Here is a 22,428-nt window from a genome sequence, read left to right as displayed (position 1 = left end):
TCCAATAACACTATCACCACATCACCATCTGTACAGTCTCCCCTCACCTTCTGTCTCTACCCCCCTTCTCTCATAGATTGTAAGCCCTTGTGGGCAGGGCCCCCTAACCCACCGTGCCAGTCGGTCACTGTTAGTATTATATCTACCTGTATATTTTGTGTACTGTATGTAAATCCCCAAATGTAAAGCACCAAGGAATTAATGGTGCTATATAAATATACAATAATAATAATTGCTCATAGAAATGTATTAATAAATTGAGAACAGGGAGTTACTGCCAGCTCAGGGTGTGTCCCCGCGCACTCCCACACTGGCCAATCAGTGCTACCGGTATCACACTTGCACCCGGTGTCCGTTGTGTGCATTCCGCCGCAAGGTTTCCATCTTCAGATTTTCCGTCAAAATCCTGACCAAAACCCCCCCGTCTGAACTCAGCATAACTCCATACTACTGCAGGTATTTTTTGATTTTTATTTTTGACTCCCCACCTTCCAAAGCCCACCACTTTTTATTTTTCCATTCACAGAGACATAAGAGAGCTTAATGTTTGATGGACAAATTGTTCTTCATAATGGTACAATTTGCATTTGTGACACTTTTCTTACATTACATTTTTATTGCATTCACTGTGCAGCCAAAATGACATATCAGGGCTCGTTCACATCTGCGTTGCCCTCTCCGTACTTGAGGTTTCCGTTTCCTGCCTAAAACAGAGGCAGGAGACGGAAACCTGCAGGAGTCTCTCTCACCCATTCATTTGAATGGGTGAGAGAGATGTGCGGCGGTGAGCGTTTTGCGCTCTCCGCCGTGAAACCGGGTTTTATAATCCGGACACAGAGTCGGACATGCAGTACTCTGTGTCCGGATAAAAAAATCCGGTTTCGCAGCGGAGAGCCTAAAACGCTCACCGCCGCGCACGGCCGGACCCGCTCTATGGTTTCCGTCTTCTGGCATACAGAAGACGGAAACCATAGAACAGAGACCGTGAACGCAGGTGTGAACCTAGCGTCAGCTGTATTTTATGTTTCAGTACCATTCTGGGGATACCAAATTTATATGGTTTTATTTACATTTTAACCCCTTAAAAAAATCCAAAACTTTGCAAAAATATTTTTTTCTTAGAGTCACCATATTTCTTTTTGTGGGGCCAGATGTAATTTTTAGCTATACTATTTTGGGGAATGTCTATTGCTTTGATCACTTATTATTCAAATTTTTATAATAGGCAAAAGAGCAAAAACAGCGGTTTAGCTCTTAATTTTTTCCCTGCTTCAGATTTCACTCCATACAAAAATAATTTTGTAAATTTTTGGCCCGAGCATATTTAGAAAACAAGGATAAGCAATGATTGTGGGCATTAGAACCGGGTGTCTTTGCTGTATTATACTCTATAAAACAGCTCCTGAGTGGCAGCCATATTTAAATACCCAACATCCGCTGTAATAGTATGTCAGATGGTGGAAGGGGATGGCCTACTCACAGAATATTCAAGAAGTTTTAGGCACCTGGAGGTTGCTGTAACACCTGATCCTTGTGACGTTATGATATAAAACTCCATTAGATCACATAACTGGAGGCCTATATTTACAACCTACTACCCAACAATACATCTTTAAGATAAGATAACACAACAATACATATGAACATACAAAATAAAAGTATCTTAAAGGGGTTTTATGGGCTAAAATTATTGATAATAGATGCAAAGGATAGGTCATCACTATTAAATCGGTGGGGAGTCTGGGCCTGACACCCCCATCAATTAGCTGTTCTTAGCAGCTGATACGCAGAGGATAGCGCAGGTAACTGCTACACTACGGGAAGAGACAACTGCAGTGCCTTGGGTCAGCTGTGACTTGAGAACCGTTGATTGAAGGGGAGCTGGCCTAGACCCCCACCAATCTGTTGACCTATCCTTTTTTTTTCTATTTAGACAGTTCATATATTTTTTTTCCTTAATTATTATGAATTTGTTTCTAATGATGTAATTGTAGATGATTAATAACAAGCAGGCAGTCACATCTCACTGCCCTGAGGGTATTTTAGGAATCCGGCTGTTTATCTTATTTATAATGATTCAACATCTCGGCCTCTTGCATCGCTTTGATCTGGATTTGTCACCTTTCCCATGAATAGAATTGTTCCTATGAGAGTAAACAATACATTAGTGCACAGCAATATCTTACAGACTGACCAAGGAACAATGGCAATCAATGGACTTCCTTGTTTTTTCTCCTACAGGTAATCATTGCATTGAAATGTGTCACTATTACAATGGATTGCAGGTCTTTGCACTAGCATTAGAACCATTAAATTTACTTGATGCTCGGGGTACATATTTCACACTTATCAAGTACATTGAGTTATAGGACTCTGAGCATTGTCTGATATATGCCGTATGTGCAGGAAAGATATAGATCTTCAATTAATTTCACATATTTAAAAGGTTATGCACTAGTGGATTTCCCATGAAATAATACATTAACCTGCTCACCCTGTCTTCACATTCTGCAGCAGAAAGCATGAGATATTACCCCAGTTATGATAGCCATTGCCCCTTACTAACAATAAATCAGCGCTTGTGGATTATTTTGGCAGTGAAAGTTGCAAGTGACATTTTCATAGATCTTCAGCTGCCAATTGAAAAATTCATGAACATGTCACATTTTAGGTGAGCCGTGTCAGTCTACAGTAATAACTACTATGGGTAGTAGAAAAGATAAAAAAAAAAACACATAAAATATAAAGCAACTACTATACAGGGCAATGTGGCCATCAGTGTCAAACAAATAAGTGCTGTTGGCCCAGTGACCTATACCTGATTTAGTACCTTTTGGCTAGGTTTTACATGGCCATAGCACGTCTATAGTGCATGGACCATATTATACCCACAAATCCTGTCTAGCCAGGACCCAAACTTACAGCATCATAGATCCCTATGGTATATTCACCAGGACGGGTTTACAACTATGATATGGACTGTATAATGTAGACATGCAATGACTATGGGAATGCATTCATATGCCAGGGCCACATGGGCAGTAATCGCAGCAAATTAGCCATTGCGTCACTGGTGGCTAAACCACTGCCATCTACAGTATAATAGTGGCACAGTGGGTATGATTTAAACAAATCTCATCCATATGGTGCAACTAAAATCTGCAGTGCATAGTGACCTGTGGTGTAGATTTTAGAATAGGGCTACACAGAAATTTTGACTGCCACTCCTACTGCGCAGTCAGAGATTGCTGGGTCGCCCTGTGAGTTCTTCACTTATATTAGTCCCTTGGTGTCAATTTAAAAGCTTTATTTGGGGCCACAACTTTCCTAGTTACACCCCTGAATCACTGGGCAACCTGGCGATCTTTGGTTGCACAATGGAAGTCATGGCCAAAATTGCCATGTACCCCTAGCATTAATTTCACAGGATGTCAATTTTTGCTTTGCATTGCAAAGATTGACAGCTGCTGAGGGCCTGCCAAGGAACTAGATGAGTCAGGCCTTGTTCACATCTGCATTGGTAATCTCTTCGAGGGGGGATCCGCATGGGGACCCACTGAATGGACTACCAAACGCACTGGCAAGCGGTGTGCAGTGAAAGTTATTATTATTATAGTCTATGGGGTCCGGGTGGTGAAAAATAGATTGTGATCTACTTTCATGTCCACATGATTTGTGAGGGAAGCTCGTGGAAATCACATGGAGCCCATTATAGTCTGTGGCGTCAGTGTGCTTTCACTACACACACGCAAATACGTTCAGTAGTGCCTTCAGGGGGTCCCCATGCAAACTCCCCGAACAGATTACCAAATGCAGATGTGAACCAAGGGTTAGTTGGTTATCCGTTTTCTCCCTAACATCACCAGATGATAAAGTTGGACCTGCAGTACTTTTTCATCTGAGATTTTAGACAGACTACGATGCAGATGTGAACCTAGACTTACAGCATTGATTTGTCAGGAATACTCGGGGCTAGAGAAAAAAATCCATCTGCACCTGAATAAGTGGAACAACAACTATTAAGGGATGGAAAGTGATGGAATTAATAGAGGTGGTGAAAGGTCCTCTTTAACAGAGATTGGCATAATTCTGGCTCAAATCTATATCCACAGTAAGTACCAAATAATCTAGCAAAAGTATGTCTAGTAAACATGTATTGTCTAATAAATTTGGTACATTTTACTCCAATGTACTTTGGATTCAGATGGGCATGTGAAGCTCTGGTTTTAGTAAATTGCCCCCTGATATTCTATGTTTGATTTGGTGATTCTGTTACATTGTTGGTTAATTGTATGTAAGTGTGTGGAGGATAATGGTAACATTCCAGCTTAAGCATCTTACTCTTCATCATCAGCACAAAGGAGAGCACAAGCTCTGTCCTAAATATGCTGTGTGTGAATGCAGACATAAGCGTGTCTGATGATGGATAAGTACGTACATTTGAATATTTTACTGAGACGGTATAAAGGCCAGTGCAGACCTTGTTATTCATGCACAAAGAGCTGTGTATTGGGTTAGAATAAAATGTGATGTGTGACTTTGAAGGACATAAGAATAGTATGGCCTGTCAACCTTGAGGTAAACCATTTTATTTGCTGTTGTCATCCACTGAGCCATTAACAAACACTGCTGTCAAAATAGCTCACAGCATATGTAGGAATAAACAGACTTTGGCAAGCCTTATTCAGAAAATGTATCTTCTACATCAAATTATCTTAATGTAACTAAAATTACCAAGGCGCTTGTAATAAAATTGCTGTTTTTCTAGCAATTCTGCATTTAGGAAATAGTGTAAAACATATATATATATATATATATATATATATATATATATATATGTATATATGTACTATATATTGGCCATATAATAGCAAATCTATACCATAATGTGCAATGTGCCTGCAACCACCATACGGGGCCCAATTAACCGAGCTATAAGCTGCCAGTACGATACAGTTGTCTAAAGAACTGTGCCCAATAAAAAAAAAAAAGTAATGGAGAGAAGTTTCACCCTATGCAGATACGTATTCACAGGTTCAGCAATCAAGTGTGGGAATGAGAGTACAAGCCCTAGGTGCCCAGGCCATTAGGCTCATTGCTGCTCTCAATTTAGCAGGAATGGGTGATATACCCCAGGAAGGCCTTGTGCTGACCTATCAATAACTGCTTTCAAACATGCCCATGAACCCAATAAAAAAGTTAGTTTTCCATATAACTAACATGTTATTTTGTGTTTCTCATAACTTTTACAGGGACGGCCCCTGACTGCCAAAATCAACCACAGACGACAATTGCTTGAAATGGCAATGAGACCTCAAAAGTAGCCTATTTCCTTTGGTTTAATCCCTTTGATAATTCAGTATTTCATTAATTAATCTGCTGAGATTAGAGATATATTTCCTCTGGACATTGGCTAGTATTCACAGTTTTGCTCTTCAAAGCTTTTGTGTCCACATCATCACTATACCACACATTTACGGTGCTGATCTTCAACAACAAGCTTAAAACATTGTAAATATGGAAATAAAGAGTTAATTGACCTTCAGAGAACCTTGATATTCCTTTTACTATACCATAGAGTTGTATAGAGTGCAGCATACACTTACGAGCAAAAGGGTAACAATCTATTGACTTGCAGGCTCCATATCTCACCATCCACTACAGCCCTAGCAGTACAATGATCTGAAGCATATGTCGAGATTAGCAAAGTAATGATTCAGTGACAATGAAGTAGAGGTGCTGGATTGGCCCCAACAGTCCTCAGAGCTCAACCCAATCAAACACCTGTGGGTAGAGATGAAGAAAAAGCTGTATTCGTACCCAAGTGAGGCAGCCAGTATGCACCAACATTAGGAACGTGTAGAAGAGACCTGAGGTCAGATTACGTTCAAGACATGCTTGAAGTATTCAGGCAGTTGTGAATGCCAAAGGTGGATTTACAAAATAATCAAAATTCAAATTTTTATATATTTTTTTTTTTAGGAGCAAAAAGTAGCAATGCAGTTACATGACAAGAATCTGCATAAGTAATTGTATGCTAAATAGTTGCAAGTCAAATTTATGTATAAGATAGCCAAGAGGATTGTCTATGATGGTAGTCTCATATTCAAAGTTGTAGTGGATGGTGAGATATGGAGTCTGAATGTCAAAAGTTCTCAACATTGTTACCTTTTTGCTTGTCAGCATATATTGACCATGCAAACTCTTCCTTACATCAGATGTGTCAGGGAGGAGGAACAGGTGCCCAGTACTGTACATATTACTGCATGGGGGGAAGGTGAGGGGCTCCAACTAGCATACATTTATAACAGATGATAAATGCTCTTTGTAAGAAACCCCATAATTCAATTTACCAGATTGGTTGTGTCTGATGAAGAACAAGAAGGGTCTATCTGCAACAAATCTGTGATTGGTCAGACTCATTGCAGCAACGTGCATTCCTACAGGGAACAGAAAAGTAATTTTTCCATTAAAGTTTTTATCAAAGGTTTTGCAAAGCAATAGAAATTAGAGGCAGAACAAGTGAATAGTGGGATTGGGGTCAAGGGAGCAGGGGGAGTAGAATGACATCACATGGGGAATGGGCAAGACACCTATGGGAGAGAAGAGGGTGCATAAAGTTCTGATGCAGCAGAGGCAAATAACAAATACAATGTAACAGAGAGAGATTAGCAATATGGTAATTAACATAGAGAGGAGCGTACCTCCAATCAGACAAGGAAATACAAAAAAGCATCAGTTGGGGGTCTCGTAGTTATTGAGAACTGGAACATGTAGAGGATTGGTTGACACTGTCAGTGGTTGTCAGAGGATCAGAACAATGGATATTAGGGCTTTTCCCATTAATGAAACGACAAAGGACAGCACATTTTTGTGCATTTTTCTGATCCGGTAAAAAATTTAAATGATAGAAAAATAATATAAAAAAGGAATATAAAAAAAACTAATGTTGAGCTGCCTCTAAATCTTTTTTATTCTACATATATAGAAATATGCTAAATGTTATATATAAAACATGATCATTTTTTTCACCTGTTGATGCAGCAGCTTCGCTTCCAGCTTCATTGACTTCAATTGAAACCTTCTGAACCACCTTTGAAATGTACAAGTTTGAAGTATCTGAAAACAATTCGGGATTATTATTTCAACACCATATTACATATCATTTATACAGTAACGTTATACAATTCTACTTCTTTTTACATTTGTTTGTTGCAGTATTCTTCTAAACTCATCTTGCATATGTGACTGAGTAGTTTAGCTGTTGAAAAGTACTGTTGCTTTTTTCTCAGATTTGTTGCTTTTTTTCACCGACTTCTCTGCAAAGTTGTTTACAATTTTTAGGGGATATTTACTAGGCGGAATTTACTAAACTATGTAATTTATTGAACATCTGAATTCTGGCTTAAAGGGGTTGTCCCATCTCAAGGATCCTATCTGTACTGGTAGCTTATGTAAATTGAAAACTTTTCCTAATTATATTGCTTTAGAAATTCTGCTTAGTTCTCCTGCTATGTGACCTTATTCCTACCATTGTATACACTGTGTTGCTATAACCACGGACCTGGGAGATAGGACAAGTGACGTCACTCACTCACTGCTCTTGCTGACTTCAGCTAATTGCGGTTTGCAGATAAAGCCGAGTCTGTTATCTCTCTATGTAAACACACATACACAGATAACACTGAGTCCATTCTGTACAAGCATCTGCATATTTTCTGATCTGTATAAGTGTTGTGAGACATTTCCAGCCGTTTAGCAGGAAGGACTGGGAGGGAGGAGAAATACAGGAAGTTAGAAGCAAAGACTGCAGCCAGACGGCTGAAAAACTGAGATGGGAAAACCCCTTTAATTTGGCAAGTATATGTCCTACATCCGGTGCGCCACTTCCATTACATGCTTTAAATAATTTTTCACCTTGACAAAATGGTCTAATTTAGTGTAAAAGGGGTGTGGCTTATTGAAAATTGTGTGCGGCCTCAGATGGTACGTTGAGGCACAAATATTAGGGGGGAAAAAGAGCATGTCAGTATTAATATACTGGTGTCAGATGCACCACACATATTAAGTGGCAGTCCTCTAATAATTTTAGCACATCTCAGAAAGCTAGAAACTGAAATCTACTACAACAGAGAGCTAGAGTAGATGTCAGGTGTTATTTATGCCAGTTTTCTTGCGTATGTAACCTTGTATCACCCACACTGCGTCCACATCTCATTCATCTTTGTAGAAAGTGGAGTGAGCTTTGGAAAAAAATTGGAAGCTGGAGTACACCAAATCTGGAGTACAATTGGGGTACACCAAATCTGAAGTACAACTGGGGTACACCAAATCTGGAGTACAACTGGGATACACCAAATCTGGAGTACAACTGGGGTATCTCAAATCTGGAGTACAACTGGGGTACACCAAATCTGGAGTACAACTGGGGTACACCAATAACTGCACTTGACGTATTAAATATGCTCCATTGTGTACCAGAACTGTGCCACAATTTAGGCACAAAATCCTTCCGCAAAGCAAACCAACTAACATTGGTCACAAATATGCCAGAATTATCACAATGGCTATTTGGTGGATCTTTTCACTGTCTAGTCTAAATTTATATTGTATAACTATTACATGAAATGAATTAATTTGTGTCTTTGAAGGCTTATTCCTATCTTGGCAAATTGCTGCTGAGATGGTAATAAATGTTCCCTGTCCAACTTTCAGTGCAGGATATAAAGGAAAAGTTGAGCAATATTGCATAGCCAAATGTGATATGCAGTTTAATTAGCTCCCATTAACCTCTATGGGAATTATAGAAGCAGAGTAGAACAGCACTACTCAGCTATTCTGGAAAATGCCACCCAAGGGGTCAGGACTTAGGTGCAGGGATTTACTGAGATAGGAATAACTCTTTAAAGGGAATCTGTCAATAGTAATTTAGTTACAAACCTAATCCCAGTACCATATAGAGGTGCTTCTACAGTTTCTAAAAATGCTTCCGTTGTTCAGCTTAGGTGACCCGTTTTCATGTAAATTGTTATTATTTTGCAAGTGAGAAGAAAAGTGCTTTGTGTGGGAGCTCGGACCAAAGTCCAGGGAGACTAAGGGTAGGTTCAGATTAGCGTATATATTCCGTCCGGTTATAGTCCGCATGGAGACCCCCCGGACGTAATACAATCGCAATTGCAAGTGCTGTGCAGTTAAAGCACACGGACCCCATAGGCTTAATGGTGTCCGTGTGCTTGCCGCACACTGCCCGCACGAATCAGGACATGAAAACAATAGTATACCAGTCAATAAAAGCAGATGAAAATACATACAGTTGGTCAATTTATCATGACCTGGACATGTGTTACCCATAAATACATGGTATAGTGTGTTTCATACAGAAATTAATTCTATGATCTTACTTTGTAGTGATGCACTAATATATTATAAATACATTAAGTGATATGAGCAGTGATATGTAAGGTAGGAACTAAAGGGGAGGTATTGTGGTCCTGAGGTCTACTTTGGATGTCCAAGCGAATTTGTGGTCTCTAAGGAGAGTATATTCTAGCAGTGCTGTGTGGTCTAGTGGGAGAGCTCATATAGTAGGTGACCTTTTGTATGATATAAGGCCAGGTCCTCACAACCAGTCGTTTCTATCTTGCAGTGACATTGCACCTTATACTGTATTTGCTAAATATTATATTTTTATATGTTACTAGAGGGAGGACCCGGCTTCGCACGGGTATATTACATTTTATGTTTGAGTAGTGGCCCCATAAGAAATGTCCAATTTTGCACTGGTGTATTTTGTGTGTGGTTTGTGTGTATGTCCATAAGCGTCATGTGATTGTGTGTATCTCATTTTGGATATCAGTGAAAAACCTATGATCAGTTGTTATGGATACCTGGCGTAAAGCTGTATCTAATCCTTCCCCGTGTAGTACTGTGTTTAGACTCAAGTATCTAATCCTTGTTGGTGTGGTACTGTTTGCAGATGCACATATCTAATCCTCCGGCGTGTGGTACTGTGTGCAGATGTGTGTATCTAATCCTCCCCTGTGTGGCATTGTGTGAAGAGGCACGTATCTAATCCTCCGGTAAGTGAAACTGTGTGCAGACGTGCATATCTAATCTTACGGCATGTGGTACTATGTGCAGATGCGCGTATCTAATCTTCTGGCGTTGTGGTACCGTGTGCAGACAGGTGTATCTAATCCTCTGGCGTGAGGTACTTTGTGCAGATGCGTGTATCTAATCCTCTCCAGTGTGGTACTGTGTGCTGAGACGCGTATCTAATTATCTGGCATGTGGTACTGTGTGCAGAGTGTAAGGGGTTCAGCTCACACGGTTGGGAACGGCAATGACACCAGGCAGACAGTTAGTAGAATAAACAAAGTCCAGTGTTTTATTTGGGCATTCGGCATAAAACACTGTGCCAGCAAAGAAACAAAACAACAAACAAAACCTAAGCCTTGTCCGGCTCTAGCTATACAGCAGGTTACCTCTCTGACCTACAGCAGGTTGAGTCACCATATAAGCAGGTCCCAGTCCACAAGGTACCTGTTTTTCCTCAGGAGTGTTTTCCTTGCACACTCCTTGTGTGTATCAGGCTCCTAACTGAGCTTCCTTCCCCAGTAAAATAGCCCTAAGGAAGCTCACCTGTGGATGCCCCAGACTCAGGGCAAAACCCGTGGTGGAGTAAGGGTGTGGACTGGAAGGCTCCCACTACCAACCTGCCCTCCAGTCCAGAAAAGCCAGCCCATAATACGGAACAAGAGTTCCAGCAGACTATGCTCTGCTAGAACATGCTTACCCTGGCTTTCCTTTATCTCACCTGGCTGAGGAAACCAGGCGAGATATACACGCCATCCACCACCTTACCGTACACTTTACCACATATCCCCCCCCCCTCTTCTCCAGACCAGAGGTCTGGGCATTTTTACTGAACAGACAGCAGACCCTGGACAATGCATCCGCATTTCCTTGTAATTTGCCTGGTCTATGTTCAAGTTTGAAACAGAAATTTTGTAAAGAGAGAAACCATCTGGTCACCCTGGCATTTCTCTCCCTATTTTGCTTCATCCAGGCCAGTGGAGCGTGATCTGTCACCAACACAAACTTTCTACCCAGCAGATAATATTTTAGGGACTCTAGGGCCCACTTGATGGCCAGACACTCTCTCTCCACTATGGCATAATTTCTCTCTGCTGGGGTCAGTTTCCTACTCAGGTACATCACTGGGTGTTCTTCCCCATTTACTACCTGTGACAGGACGGCTCCCAACCCTGTATCAGATGCATCAGTCTGAACCAGAAACTGTTTTCTGAAATCTGGGGAGATTAGCACTGGCTGTTCACACAGAGCGGACTTTAAACTCTGAAAAGCCTTCTCTGCCTCTGGGGTCCATTTTACCATGACTGACTTACCGCCCTTTGTTAAGTCCGTCAATGGTGATGCAATGGAGGCAAAATTAGGCACAAACCGGCGGTAGTATCCGGTAATGCCCAGGAAGGCCTTGACCTGTTTTTTCGTTAGCGGTCTAGGCCAATTCTGTATCGCCTCAATTTTATTTATCTGGGGCTTAACCAATCCCTTACCAATAATGTAGCCCAGGTATTTTGCTTCCTCCAGACCCACTGCACACTTCTCAGGGTTTATGGTCAGGCCTGCATCACTGATGGAGTCTAGGACAGCCTGTACCGTACAGAGGTGACTTTTCCAATCAGGCGAAAAAATGACCACATCGTCTCAAGATCAGATCCATCAGCCTCTGAAATGTCGCAGGGGCCCCATGTAACCCAAATGGCATCACTACATACTGGAACAGGCCTTCAGGAGTGGAGAATGCAGTCTTTTCTTTTGCCGCATCAGATAATGGTATCTGCCAGTAACCCTTTGTAAGGTCAAGTGTTGTAATGTACCTGGCACTCCCCAGCCTCTCTATCAGTTCATCCACTCGGGGCATGGGGTACGCATCAAATTTGGATACCTCATTTAACTTCCTGAAGTCATTACAGAACCTCCACGTCCCATTGGGCTTTGGGATTAGTACAATGGGGCTTGACCATTCGCTGTTTGACTCCTCAATGACTCCCAGTTCAAGCATGCGCTTGACCTCAGAGGATACCGCCACTCTGCGGGCTTCTGGTATCCTGTACGGCTTCAGGCTCACTTTAGTATTGGGCTCAGTTTTAATATGATGTTTTATCAGGTGCGTTCGGCCGGGTAGGTCAGAAAACTTGCCTCTGTTGCGCTGTAGGAACTCCTTTACCTCCTGTTTCTGGTGTCCTGACAGGGCCTCTCCTATTCTTACTGGGGGAATTGGCTGTAACCCTTCTTTAACCACAGTCGGGGTGGCTACCAAAGCCTCTCTATCCTTCCACGGCTTGATGAGGTTTATGTGGTAAATCTGGAAGGGTTTTCTCCTGCCTGGCTGATGCACCTTGTAATTCACCTCACTCACCTTTTCTACAATCTCATAGGGACCCTGCCACCTTGCCAGAAACTTACTCTCAACGGTGGGAACTAGAACTAGGACCCGGTCCCCTGGATTAAAGGTCCTCACCCGGGCAGACCTGTTGTAAATTCTGCTCTGGGCCTCCTGAGCTTTTTGCATATGCTCTCTGACAATGGGCATCACTGTCTCTATTCGGTCCTGCATCTGGACCACATGTTCAACAACACTTTTATATGGGGTGGCCTCAGTCTCCCAGGTCTCTTTGGCAATATCTAGCAAACCCCTTGGATGCCGGCCATAAACTAACTCAAAGGGGGAAAATCCTGTAGATGCTTGGGGAACCTCCCTGATGGAGAACATAAGATACGGTAACAGACAGTCCCAGTCCCGGCCATCCCTTTCCACTACCTTTTTCAACATGTGCTTGAGGGTTTTATTGAACCTCTCCACTAATCCATCAGTTTGGGGGTGGTACACTGATGTCCGGATATGCGCGATTTTAAACAATTTGCATAGTTCTTTCATAACGTTTGACATAAAGGGGGTACCCTGGTCCGTAAGTATTTCTTTGGGAATTCCTGTGCGAGAGAACATGTAAAACAACTCCCGAGCTATATTTTTGGAGGCCATGTTTCTTAAGGGAACTGCCTCCGGGTACCTGGTGGCATAGTCTAACACAACCAGAATGTATTGATGTCCCCTAGCGGATTTGACTAGAGGCCCCACCAGGTCCATTGCAATTCTTTCAAACGGTACCTCAATGATAGGAAGTGGCACCAACGGGCTACGGTAGTGGGGTGTGGGGGCACTTAACTGGCACGTGGGGCAAGACTCACAGTACCTCCTCACTTCTTCATATACCCCAGGCCAAAAAAACCGTTGGAGGACTCTCTCTTGTGTTTTACTAGTCCCCAAATGACCACCCAACACATGATTATGAACCATATCTAGCACCATGCGACGGTACAGTTTTGGCACCAAAAGCTGTTCCACAATTTCGTTGTTACACTTGGTGACTCGATACACCAGGTCCCTATTCATAGAAAAGTGTGGAAATTTGTGGTCAGCTTCGGGATCCTGTGGTACACCATTTATTACCGTGACATTGGCACGTGCAGTACTCAAAGTGGGGTCTCTTGCTTGCTCAGTCCCAAAGTTACCCCGAGACACTCCTAAATCTAGCACCTGCTGCCCTGGTGGGGAAGTTTCTTCTTCTTCCCCGGCTAACAGTTGCAGGGGGAACCATTCATCATTGCACGCCTCAGGTTCATTCACATTTTTCCCCAAATTAGTTTTACTACTTCCATGGGTCCCTCCACATGAACCATTATTTTCTGAGAAAGGAACAGATTCTGCTGGAGTTACTTCACTGGCAGCAGGAGCGTTACCTTTCTTCCATAATTCCCAAAACAATGGGAAATCACGGCCCAAAATCACCTCATACATGAGCCGTTTTACCACACCGACCTCATAGGTCACAGTCCCAGAGGGAGTTACCAGTTTAACTGAGGCCACAGGGTAAGCTATAATATCCCCATGGATGCACAATACTTTCACCTGTTTGCCTGTTATATAGTCCCCAGTCACAAGGCTGGCTTTAACCAAAGTCACTGAGCTACCAGAGTCCAGCAGGGCTGTTGCTGAGCGGTCATTAACCCTTAACATGCATGCATGTGGCTCAGTCCCTGGCATGGCTGCACACACCGGTACAGCAAACAGCGACTGCCGCCTATTAGCGTCACACTCCATGAGCTCTGAAGTAAGAGGGCAATGGGCGGCCACATGTCCCCACTCATAACACCTCCAGCACTGGAGGGACCCAGTCCTTTTCAAGAGGGAGTCATTTCTAGGACCTGTGGGCCCCTTAGGTTCAAGTTCAGTCTTTTGCCCTCGCCCGAGGTCCAGAGCCCTGTTCCCTCTCGCACTTTTCCACACTCCTCCCACTGTACCCTTCTTACCCACCAATGTCACGGGACGGGCAGTCCTGAGAGGAGTTGGTGCTGTGGGAACATCATGGAGGAAGTCCTCGGTCGCTATATACCTTTCCACCAGGTTGACCAGTTGATCAACAGTCTTGGGGTCCCCGTGTCCAACCCAGCATTGTAGCTCTGCTGGCAGCGTCCTGAAGAAGCGATCGACGACCACCTTTTCCACAATTTGGGCGGGTGTGCAGGTCTCTGGTTCCAGCCATTTGCGTACCAGATGGATTAGGTCGTACATCTGGGACCTGGTGGGTTTGTCAACGGTGTAGGTCCAACTGTGCACTCTCCTAGCGCGAACTGCTGGTGTGACACCCAGGCGAGCAAGGATCTCAAACTTTAGTTTGGTATAGTCCCGGACAACCTGCTCCCTGAGGTCATAGTAGGCCTTTTGGGGTTCACCGGAGAGGAAGGGCGCAATCACATCTGCCCACTCTGCACTCGGCAGACCCTCTCTCTCTGCCACTCTCTCGAACACCGTGAGGTAGGCCTCGGCGTCATCATCAGATGTCATTTTCTGCAACACCTGCTGTACAGCCCTCTTTACCTTGGCAGTCTCAGGCAGGATTACCTCCATTTGTCGGGCTTGAGTCGTGCCAGACTCTCGGAGTGCAGCCATCTGCTCTATTAACAGGCGGTTTGTTTCCTGTTGCTGCGCCAGGGCCTGTTGTTGTTGCACCTGGACCTGTATAAGCTGCTTTAATACCTCCTCCATGGTATTGGACTGTCCTTGCAAAGTTGCAGCAGCTTTCACCCAGGACATATACTTCTGGCTCTTTTAATGTCTGCCACACACAGTTGTCCAGACTTCGGTTATGCCGTTGTGCCCGCATCCTCCACCAATTGTAAGGGGTTCAGCTCACACGGTTGGGAACGGCAATGACACCAGGCAGACAGTTAGTAGAATAAACAAAGTCCAGTGTTTTATTTGGGCATTCGGCATAAAACACTGTGCCAGCAAAGAAACAAAACAACAAACAAAACCTAAGCCTTGTCCGGCTCTAGCTATACAGCAGGTTACCTCTCTGACCTACAGCAGGTTGAGTCACCATATAAGCAGGTCCCAGTCCACAAGGTACCTGTTTTTCCTCAGGAGTGTTTTCCTCACACACTCCTTGTGTGTATCAGGCTCCTAACTGAGCTTCCTTCCCCAGTAAAATAGCCCTAAGGAAGCTCACCTGTGGATGCCCCAGACTCAGGGCAAAACCCGTGGTGGAGTAAGGGTGTGGACTGGAAGGCTCCCACTACCAACCTGCCCTCCAGTCCAGAAAAGCCAGCCCATAATACGGAACAAGAGTTCCAGCAGACTATGCTCTGCTAGAACATGCTTACCCTGGCTTTCCTTTATCTCACCTGGCTGAGGAAACCAGGCGAGATATACACGCCATCCACCACCTTACCGTACACTTTACCACAAGAGGCATGTATCTAATCCTCCAAAGTGTAGTACTGTGTGAAGAGGCGCGTATCTAATCCTACGGCGTATGGAAGTGTGTGTAGACACGCGTATCTAATCCTACAGCATGTGGTACTGTATGCAGACGCATGTATCTAATCCTATAGCGTGTACAACTGTGTGAAGACGTGCGTATCTCATCGTCTGGCATGTGGAACTGTAAGCAGACGCGTGTATCTAATCCTACGGCATGTAGTACTGTGTGCAGACGTGCTTATCTAATCCTCTGGTGTGTGGTATTGTGTGAAAAGGCGCGTATCTAACCCTACAGCGTGTGTAACTGTGTGTAGACGCGTGTATCTAATCCTACGGCATGTGGTACTGTGTGCAGATGCGCGTATCTAATCCTCTGGCGTGTGGTACTGAGTGCTGAGACGCGTATCTAATTCTCTGGCTTGTGGTACTGTGTGCAGAGGCATATATCTAATCCTCCAAAGTGTGGTACTGTGTGCAGACACACATATCTAATCCTCCCCTGTGTGGTATTGTGTGAAGAGGCACATATCTAATCCTGAGGCATGTGGTACTTTGTGCAGATGCGCGTATCTAATCCTCCCCGTGTTGTACTGTGTGCTTAGACACGTATCTAATTCTCTGGCTTGTGGTACTGTGTGCAGACACACGTATCTAATCCTCACCTGTGTGGTATTGTGTTAAGAGGCACGTATCTAATCCTGCAGCATGTGGAACTGTGTGTAGACGCGCGTATCTAATCCTACGGCATGTATTACTGTGTGCAGACGCGTATATCTAATCCTCGGGCGTGGGGTACTGTGTGCAGACGCACGTATCTAATCCTCCCTGTGTGGTACTGTGTTCTGAGATGCGTATCTAATTCTCTGGCTTGTGGTACTGTGTGCAGAGGCATGTATCTAATCCTCCAAAGTGTGGTACTGTATTCAGGCACACGTATCTAATCCTCCCCTGTGTGGTATTGTGTGAAGAGGCGTGTATCTAATCCTATTGCGTGTGGAACTGTGTGTAGACGCGCGTATCTAATCCTACGGCATGTGGTACTGTGTGCAGACGCGCGTATCTAATCCTCTGGCGTGTGGTACTGTGTGCAGATGTGTGTATCTAATCCTCTGGCATGTGGTACTGTGTGCAGATGTGCGTATCTAATCCTCTCCTGTGTGGTACTGTGTGCAGATGCGCGTATCTAATCCTCTGGCATGTGGTACTATGTGCAGATGAGCGTATCTAATCCTCCCCCGTGTGGTACTGTGTGCTGAGACGCACATCTAATTCTCTGACTTGTGGTACTGTGTGCAGACACACGTATCTAATCCTCCCCTGTGTGGTATTGTGTGAAGAGGCTCGTATCTAATCCTACGGTGTGGGGAACTGTGTGTAGACACACATATCTAATCCTGCGGCATGTGGTACTGTGTGCAGATGTGCATATCTTATGCTCTGGTGTGTGGAACTGTGTGTAGACACGTGTATCTAATCATATGGCGTGTACAACTGTCTGCAGACAAGCGTATCTAATCCTCTGGAGTGTGGAACTGTGTGTAGACGCGCGTATCTAATCCGACGACATGTGGTACTGTGTGTAGACGTGCATATCTTATGCTCTGGTGTGTGGAACTGTGTGCAGATGCGTGTATCCAATCCTTTGGCATGTGGTACTGTGTTCAGACGCATGTATCCAATCCCCCAGGGTGTGGTACTTTGTGCAGACGCGTGTATCTAATCCTTCGGCATGTGGAACTGTGTGCAGACGCACGTATCAAATCCTTCAGTGTGTGGAACTGTGTGCAGAAGCGCGTACGTAATCCTCTGGTTTGTGGGACTGTGTGCAGACGCATGTATCCAATCCCCCGGGGTGTGGTACTTTGTGCAGACGCGTGTATCTAATCCTTCGGCATGTGGAACTGTGTGCAGACGCACGTATCAAATCCTTCAGTGTGTGGAACTGTGTGCAGAAGTGCGTACGTAATCCTCTGGTTTGTGGGACTGTGTGCAGACGCATGTATCCAATCCCCCGGGGTGTGGTACTTTGTGCAGACGCGTGTATCTAATCCTTCGGCATGTGGAACTGTGTGCAGACGCACGTATCAAATCCTTCAGTGTGTGGAACTGTGTGCAGAAGTGCGTATTTAATCCTCTGGTTTGTGGGACTGTGTGCAGACGCGTGTATCTAATCCTCTGGCGTGTGATACTGTGTGCTGATCTGTGTATCTAATCCTCTGATGCATGTATCTCAGTTTGGATATCAGTGTTGTATTGTGCATGTGGAGTGACCATGTGTATTACAGTTGGAATATGAGTGAAAGACTTGCAGGTTTGTATTGGCTAAGGAAGGGGGGCACTGTGTTTTTAATGCTGTATCTCAGCAACGGTACGTCCGAGTGAGTTGGAGTCTCGTCTTAAACCTTCCCGGATACCTGAAGTATCTCTGTACCAAATTTGGTGAAGATCGGTCCAGCCGTTTGGTTCGCATTAGAGCACAGACAGACAGACAGAAATTCATTTTTATAATATAGGGAGATTGTTACATGATGCAGATCTCTGATTATTTATATTATGGTAGCAGAATTCATATAAGTACCTGTTATTCCTGAAAGATTGCAGCTTGGATTGAAGACATCAGTTACATTGAGACGATATAGCGATTGCTTTAGGTCAACTTTTTGTTCTATTTTAAATCTGCAAAGGAAAATTTACAATACATTTACAGTGATCATCGATATTCTTATTAATTGTCAGTGTCTCATCTAAAAGTGTGTGCTCTCCTGTGAACACTATTTACATATAGATATCTGCATAAACGCCTCAGCAACTTTGAAAACACCAAATATTACCATACTTATGTAGTATTGATCCTGTATTAAAGTCAAGAGCACAAAATGATTTGGAAGTCAGAACCTGCAGGGGGTGAATACTTGTTATTTATTTTCAGCATTTCTTGCAGCTTGGTTGCTCTTTGGCTCAGCTCCATTATAGAGCTCCGTTTGTATACTCTATTACTCCCCCCCTCCCCCCCAAAAAAAAAAAAAATGTAATGAAAGACTAGTTATATTTACATTGACACTTTCATGTCTATATGATTGTGGAAAATTAGATTGTGAGCCATAATATAAAACATTTTGGAGGGGAAGACATCTTGTACACCGATCTTGACGTTCCTCAAGCTTGTATGGGGCAATAAAACACCCTCACATTTTTTCACTTAAAGGGATTCTATCATTAAATTGCAATTTTTTTTCTCACTAACACGTAGGAATAGCCTTAAGAAAGGCTATTCTTCTCCTACCTTTAGACGTCTTCTCCACCGTTCGGTAGAAATCCTGGTTTTCTTATTTATGCAAATGAGTTCTCTTGCAGCACTAGGGGCGGTGCCCAGTGCTCAAACAGCACTGGGGGCGTCTCCAATGCTGCAAGAGAAATCTCCAGCGCCGCCCGCCTCTATCTTCGCTTGGTATGAAGAATATATATTTATAGATATCTCCATTATTGTGGGTAGAATGTCATACTATTTTCCATTACGTTTTTCATGTAAGATATAACGTCTACCTGGGCAGGCTGATTTCTACAAGTTCTTCCTTCATATTGCTGTTCCAGTCTGTCAGTACAGGCACTGTCAAATTGTTTTCCAAGTCTGCTATGTTGGCGTTTTCTTCAGGCAGAGCTAACAATAGACTGAGTTTGCCCCCTTTGTAGGGAAGTTCCAATACTTTATACTTGAGATTATTCTCTGAAAAATATCCTGGAAACAAACAAAACCAAGAAAAATAAGCAAGAAAGCCATGAAATCCACATTTTAAAAACAATACTGCTATTATACAGGTTTGTGAGGAATTTAATCACTGGATGATGCCTGAGCATCATGTATCATAAAAGTCAATGAATAGCACTTAGAAAAGTAAGACACATAAAGAAGCTTGAAGCTTTACTAGATGGATACATATGTCCATTTGTCTTACAGTGAAAAGGACCTGGGCATCTTGCAAGAATTCCCTTATTAAACTACCAGTATTTAGAAGTATTAGGCATAATATGTTGCTATTATGTGACAGCAATTCAATGTTTCCTCTACAGAATGCTTCGCTTAGCCTCCAATATGTCTTACCAAATTTATTACATAAGATAATGGCGCCATATAATTGCTTTACTCTATTGATAAATATTGCTTTTCTGAAGACAATATATCTCGATAATTTAGAGGACATTATATTGAACATCATGATGGAAGATGTTTGGTTTCTAGGAAAAACTGGAAAATGTATAATATATGTACTGTATACAGGAAAAGACACACAAATTATATGTATACTCCATTTGTGCTCACTTTTCTATATCGATCAAGGGGAATAAGTCACCAAAATGACGTGTGTGTATTAGCCCTTCCTCAAAATGTACATCAACCTAGTAGTGATATTGAGAGGTGTATTTGTGAGCACTTGGTTATGTATTGGCTACACAATGTAAATGGATATATAACTTACAGATTACTTTTAGCTGAGGACATTATTTATTGTATAAGCCAACATACCCTCATCTCCTCACATATAGTCATTCTAATTATAATGAGGAATTCTTATTATCATCTCTTAAAACTCTAGAACTTAAAAGAGTCTATTACTTACATTTTGACAGTTATTACCCCCCCCCCTTTTTGGTCATCCAGACACCCAGCAATACACGGAAAATATGTATCACTGTTAAACACATCTGCCATTTAAGAATAGATCAGTATACCCATTGGGAACATCTCAGGAACCTGGGTTTACAATTTTGGAGTATCTTTGTTATAGGATAAAATGTTTAACAGGATACATCCCCTATAACCCCTTCCAGCCACGGGTATTTTTAAAATTTTTGGTTTTAACTCCCCGCCTTCCAAAAACCATCACTTATTTTTTTCCGTTCACAGTGGCATATCAGGGCTTAACTCTTGAGGGACAAATTTTACTTTGTAAGGGAATCATTTAATATTTTGTATGATGTACTGCAAAGCTGGAAAAATTTCAGAATGGAGTGGAACTGGAGAAAAACTGCTTTTGTGCAACTTATATATGTTCTAGGGAAAGGGAGTGGTTTGAATATTTATTTATTTATTTATTTTTTAACTGTAATTTTTAGACCCCTTAAGGATCTTGAATCCCTGTAGGTCTGATCACTAGTACAATGAATTTCACTGTATTGCAAAGTCACAACACTGAGCAGCCGCCATATTTAAATACCCAACATTCACTGTACATCTGCATACAGTTACATTTCAGTTAATTACAGTATAATGCCTCTCAGTGGCACACAATATAATACATTAAAGGGATCCTATCATTAAAACAAAATTTTTTGTCCCTAACATGTAGGAATAGCCTTAAGAAAGGCTATTCTTCTCCTACCTTTAGATGTCTTCTCTGCGCCACCGTTCCGTAGAAATCCCGGTTTTCGTCAGTATGCAAATGAGTTCTTTCGCAGCACTGGGGGCAGGCCCCAGGGCTCAAACAGCACTGGGGGTGTCCCCAATGCTGCAAGACAACTCTCTAGCGCCGCCTCCATGTTCTTCAGGAACGGGCTCTCTTCGCGTCTTCTTCCGGTGGTGGCTTCAAACTTCTAGACTTTGGGCCAAGAGCAAAGCTGACTGCACATGCCCGCCAGCCACAAGTAAATGTCCGCTTACACAGTATTGTAAGCGGCCATTTTCTTGTGGCCAGCCAGCATGAGCAGTCGGCTGCCCGAGGCCTAGAAGTTTGAAGCCACTACCGGAAGAAAACAAGAAGAAAGCCCGTTCCCGAAGAAGATGGAGGCGGCGCTGGAGAGTTCTCTCGCAGCATTGGGGATGCCTCCAGTGCTGTTTGAGCACTGGGGCCCGCCCCCAGTGCCGCGAGAGAACTCATTTGCATACCGATTACAACTTGGATTTCTACAGAACGGCGGCGCAGAGAAAACATCTAAAAGTAGGAGAAGAATAGCCTTTTTTAAGGCTATTCCTACGTCTAAGGGACAAAAAATTGAGTTTTAATGATAAGACCCCTTTAAAAAACACATACTCAGCTAGCACCATTTCCATAAAGATGCCTCCAGACTGCAGTGCCTCCCTGCCTCAGACTGCACTAGTAGAGGCCTGAATGGTGGACGACGGACCTGATACCTCTGTGCGCCACTATTATGTTCAACTCTTTTCTGCCTTTTGAGGAAATATGGACCTGCCACTCGTAATAATCTGGCATGGCTGAGCGGTGCCCCTTCTATCATAGGAACCAGTACAGGTGCACTATTTGTCCTATGGTTAAATTATTCTGGGTCCATTCTGAATTGTATTCGCATGCATGCTGCCACTCCATTCAACTCCATGGCTGATACAGTATGCAAAAAATGAGATGAAGTGTGCACATCGTGACCATACAACTATTTGTTGCCATAGACAAGCTGGGGATGAGGAAAGGAGAACTAGTATTCACTATACAAGTGATCAACTATGGACCCACTGGTAGGGCCTGTTGGTGGCTAATGCTGATCATCTTATAAGTGGCGATAGTGGCCACACCCTTATAATAATAATAATTAAATTGTTCATTTTATCATGCAAACATTATTAAGAA

At 43.1% G+C, this 22,428-nt stretch overlaps 1 protein-coding gene across 1 annotated transcript in view; it reads right to left on the bottom strand.

Annotated features, from left to right (window-relative positions):
• Positions 1-2,058: 2,058 nt before the first annotated feature.
• Positions 2,059-22,428, bottom strand: part of SERPINI2 (serpin family I member 2) — a 43,319-nt gene continuing 22,949 nt past the window's right edge. The window contains exons 5-9 of the mRNA XM_075266715.1: positions 19,394-19,586; positions 18,429-18,526; positions 7,033-7,119; positions 6,354-6,440; positions 2,059-2,144 (exon numbers count right to left, since the gene is read on the bottom strand). Coding sequence (XP_075122816.1) covers positions 2,068-2,144; positions 6,354-6,440; positions 7,033-7,119; positions 18,429-18,526; positions 19,394-19,586 — 542 coding nt within the window. The 3' untranslated portion in view covers positions 2,059-2,067. The remainder of the gene's footprint in view (positions 2,145-6,353; positions 6,441-7,032; positions 7,120-18,428; positions 18,527-19,393; positions 19,587-22,428) is intronic.

The sequence above is a fragment of the Leptodactylus fuscus genome, chromosome 3 (assembly GCF_031893055.1).
Source record: "Leptodactylus fuscus isolate aLepFus1 chromosome 3, aLepFus1.hap2, whole genome shotgun sequence".
Taxonomy (NCBI): domain Eukaryota; kingdom Metazoa; phylum Chordata; class Amphibia; order Anura; family Leptodactylidae; genus Leptodactylus; species Leptodactylus fuscus.
The sequence above is the reverse complement of the archived record's forward strand: the minus strand, read 5'-3'. Positions and strand labels throughout refer to the sequence as shown.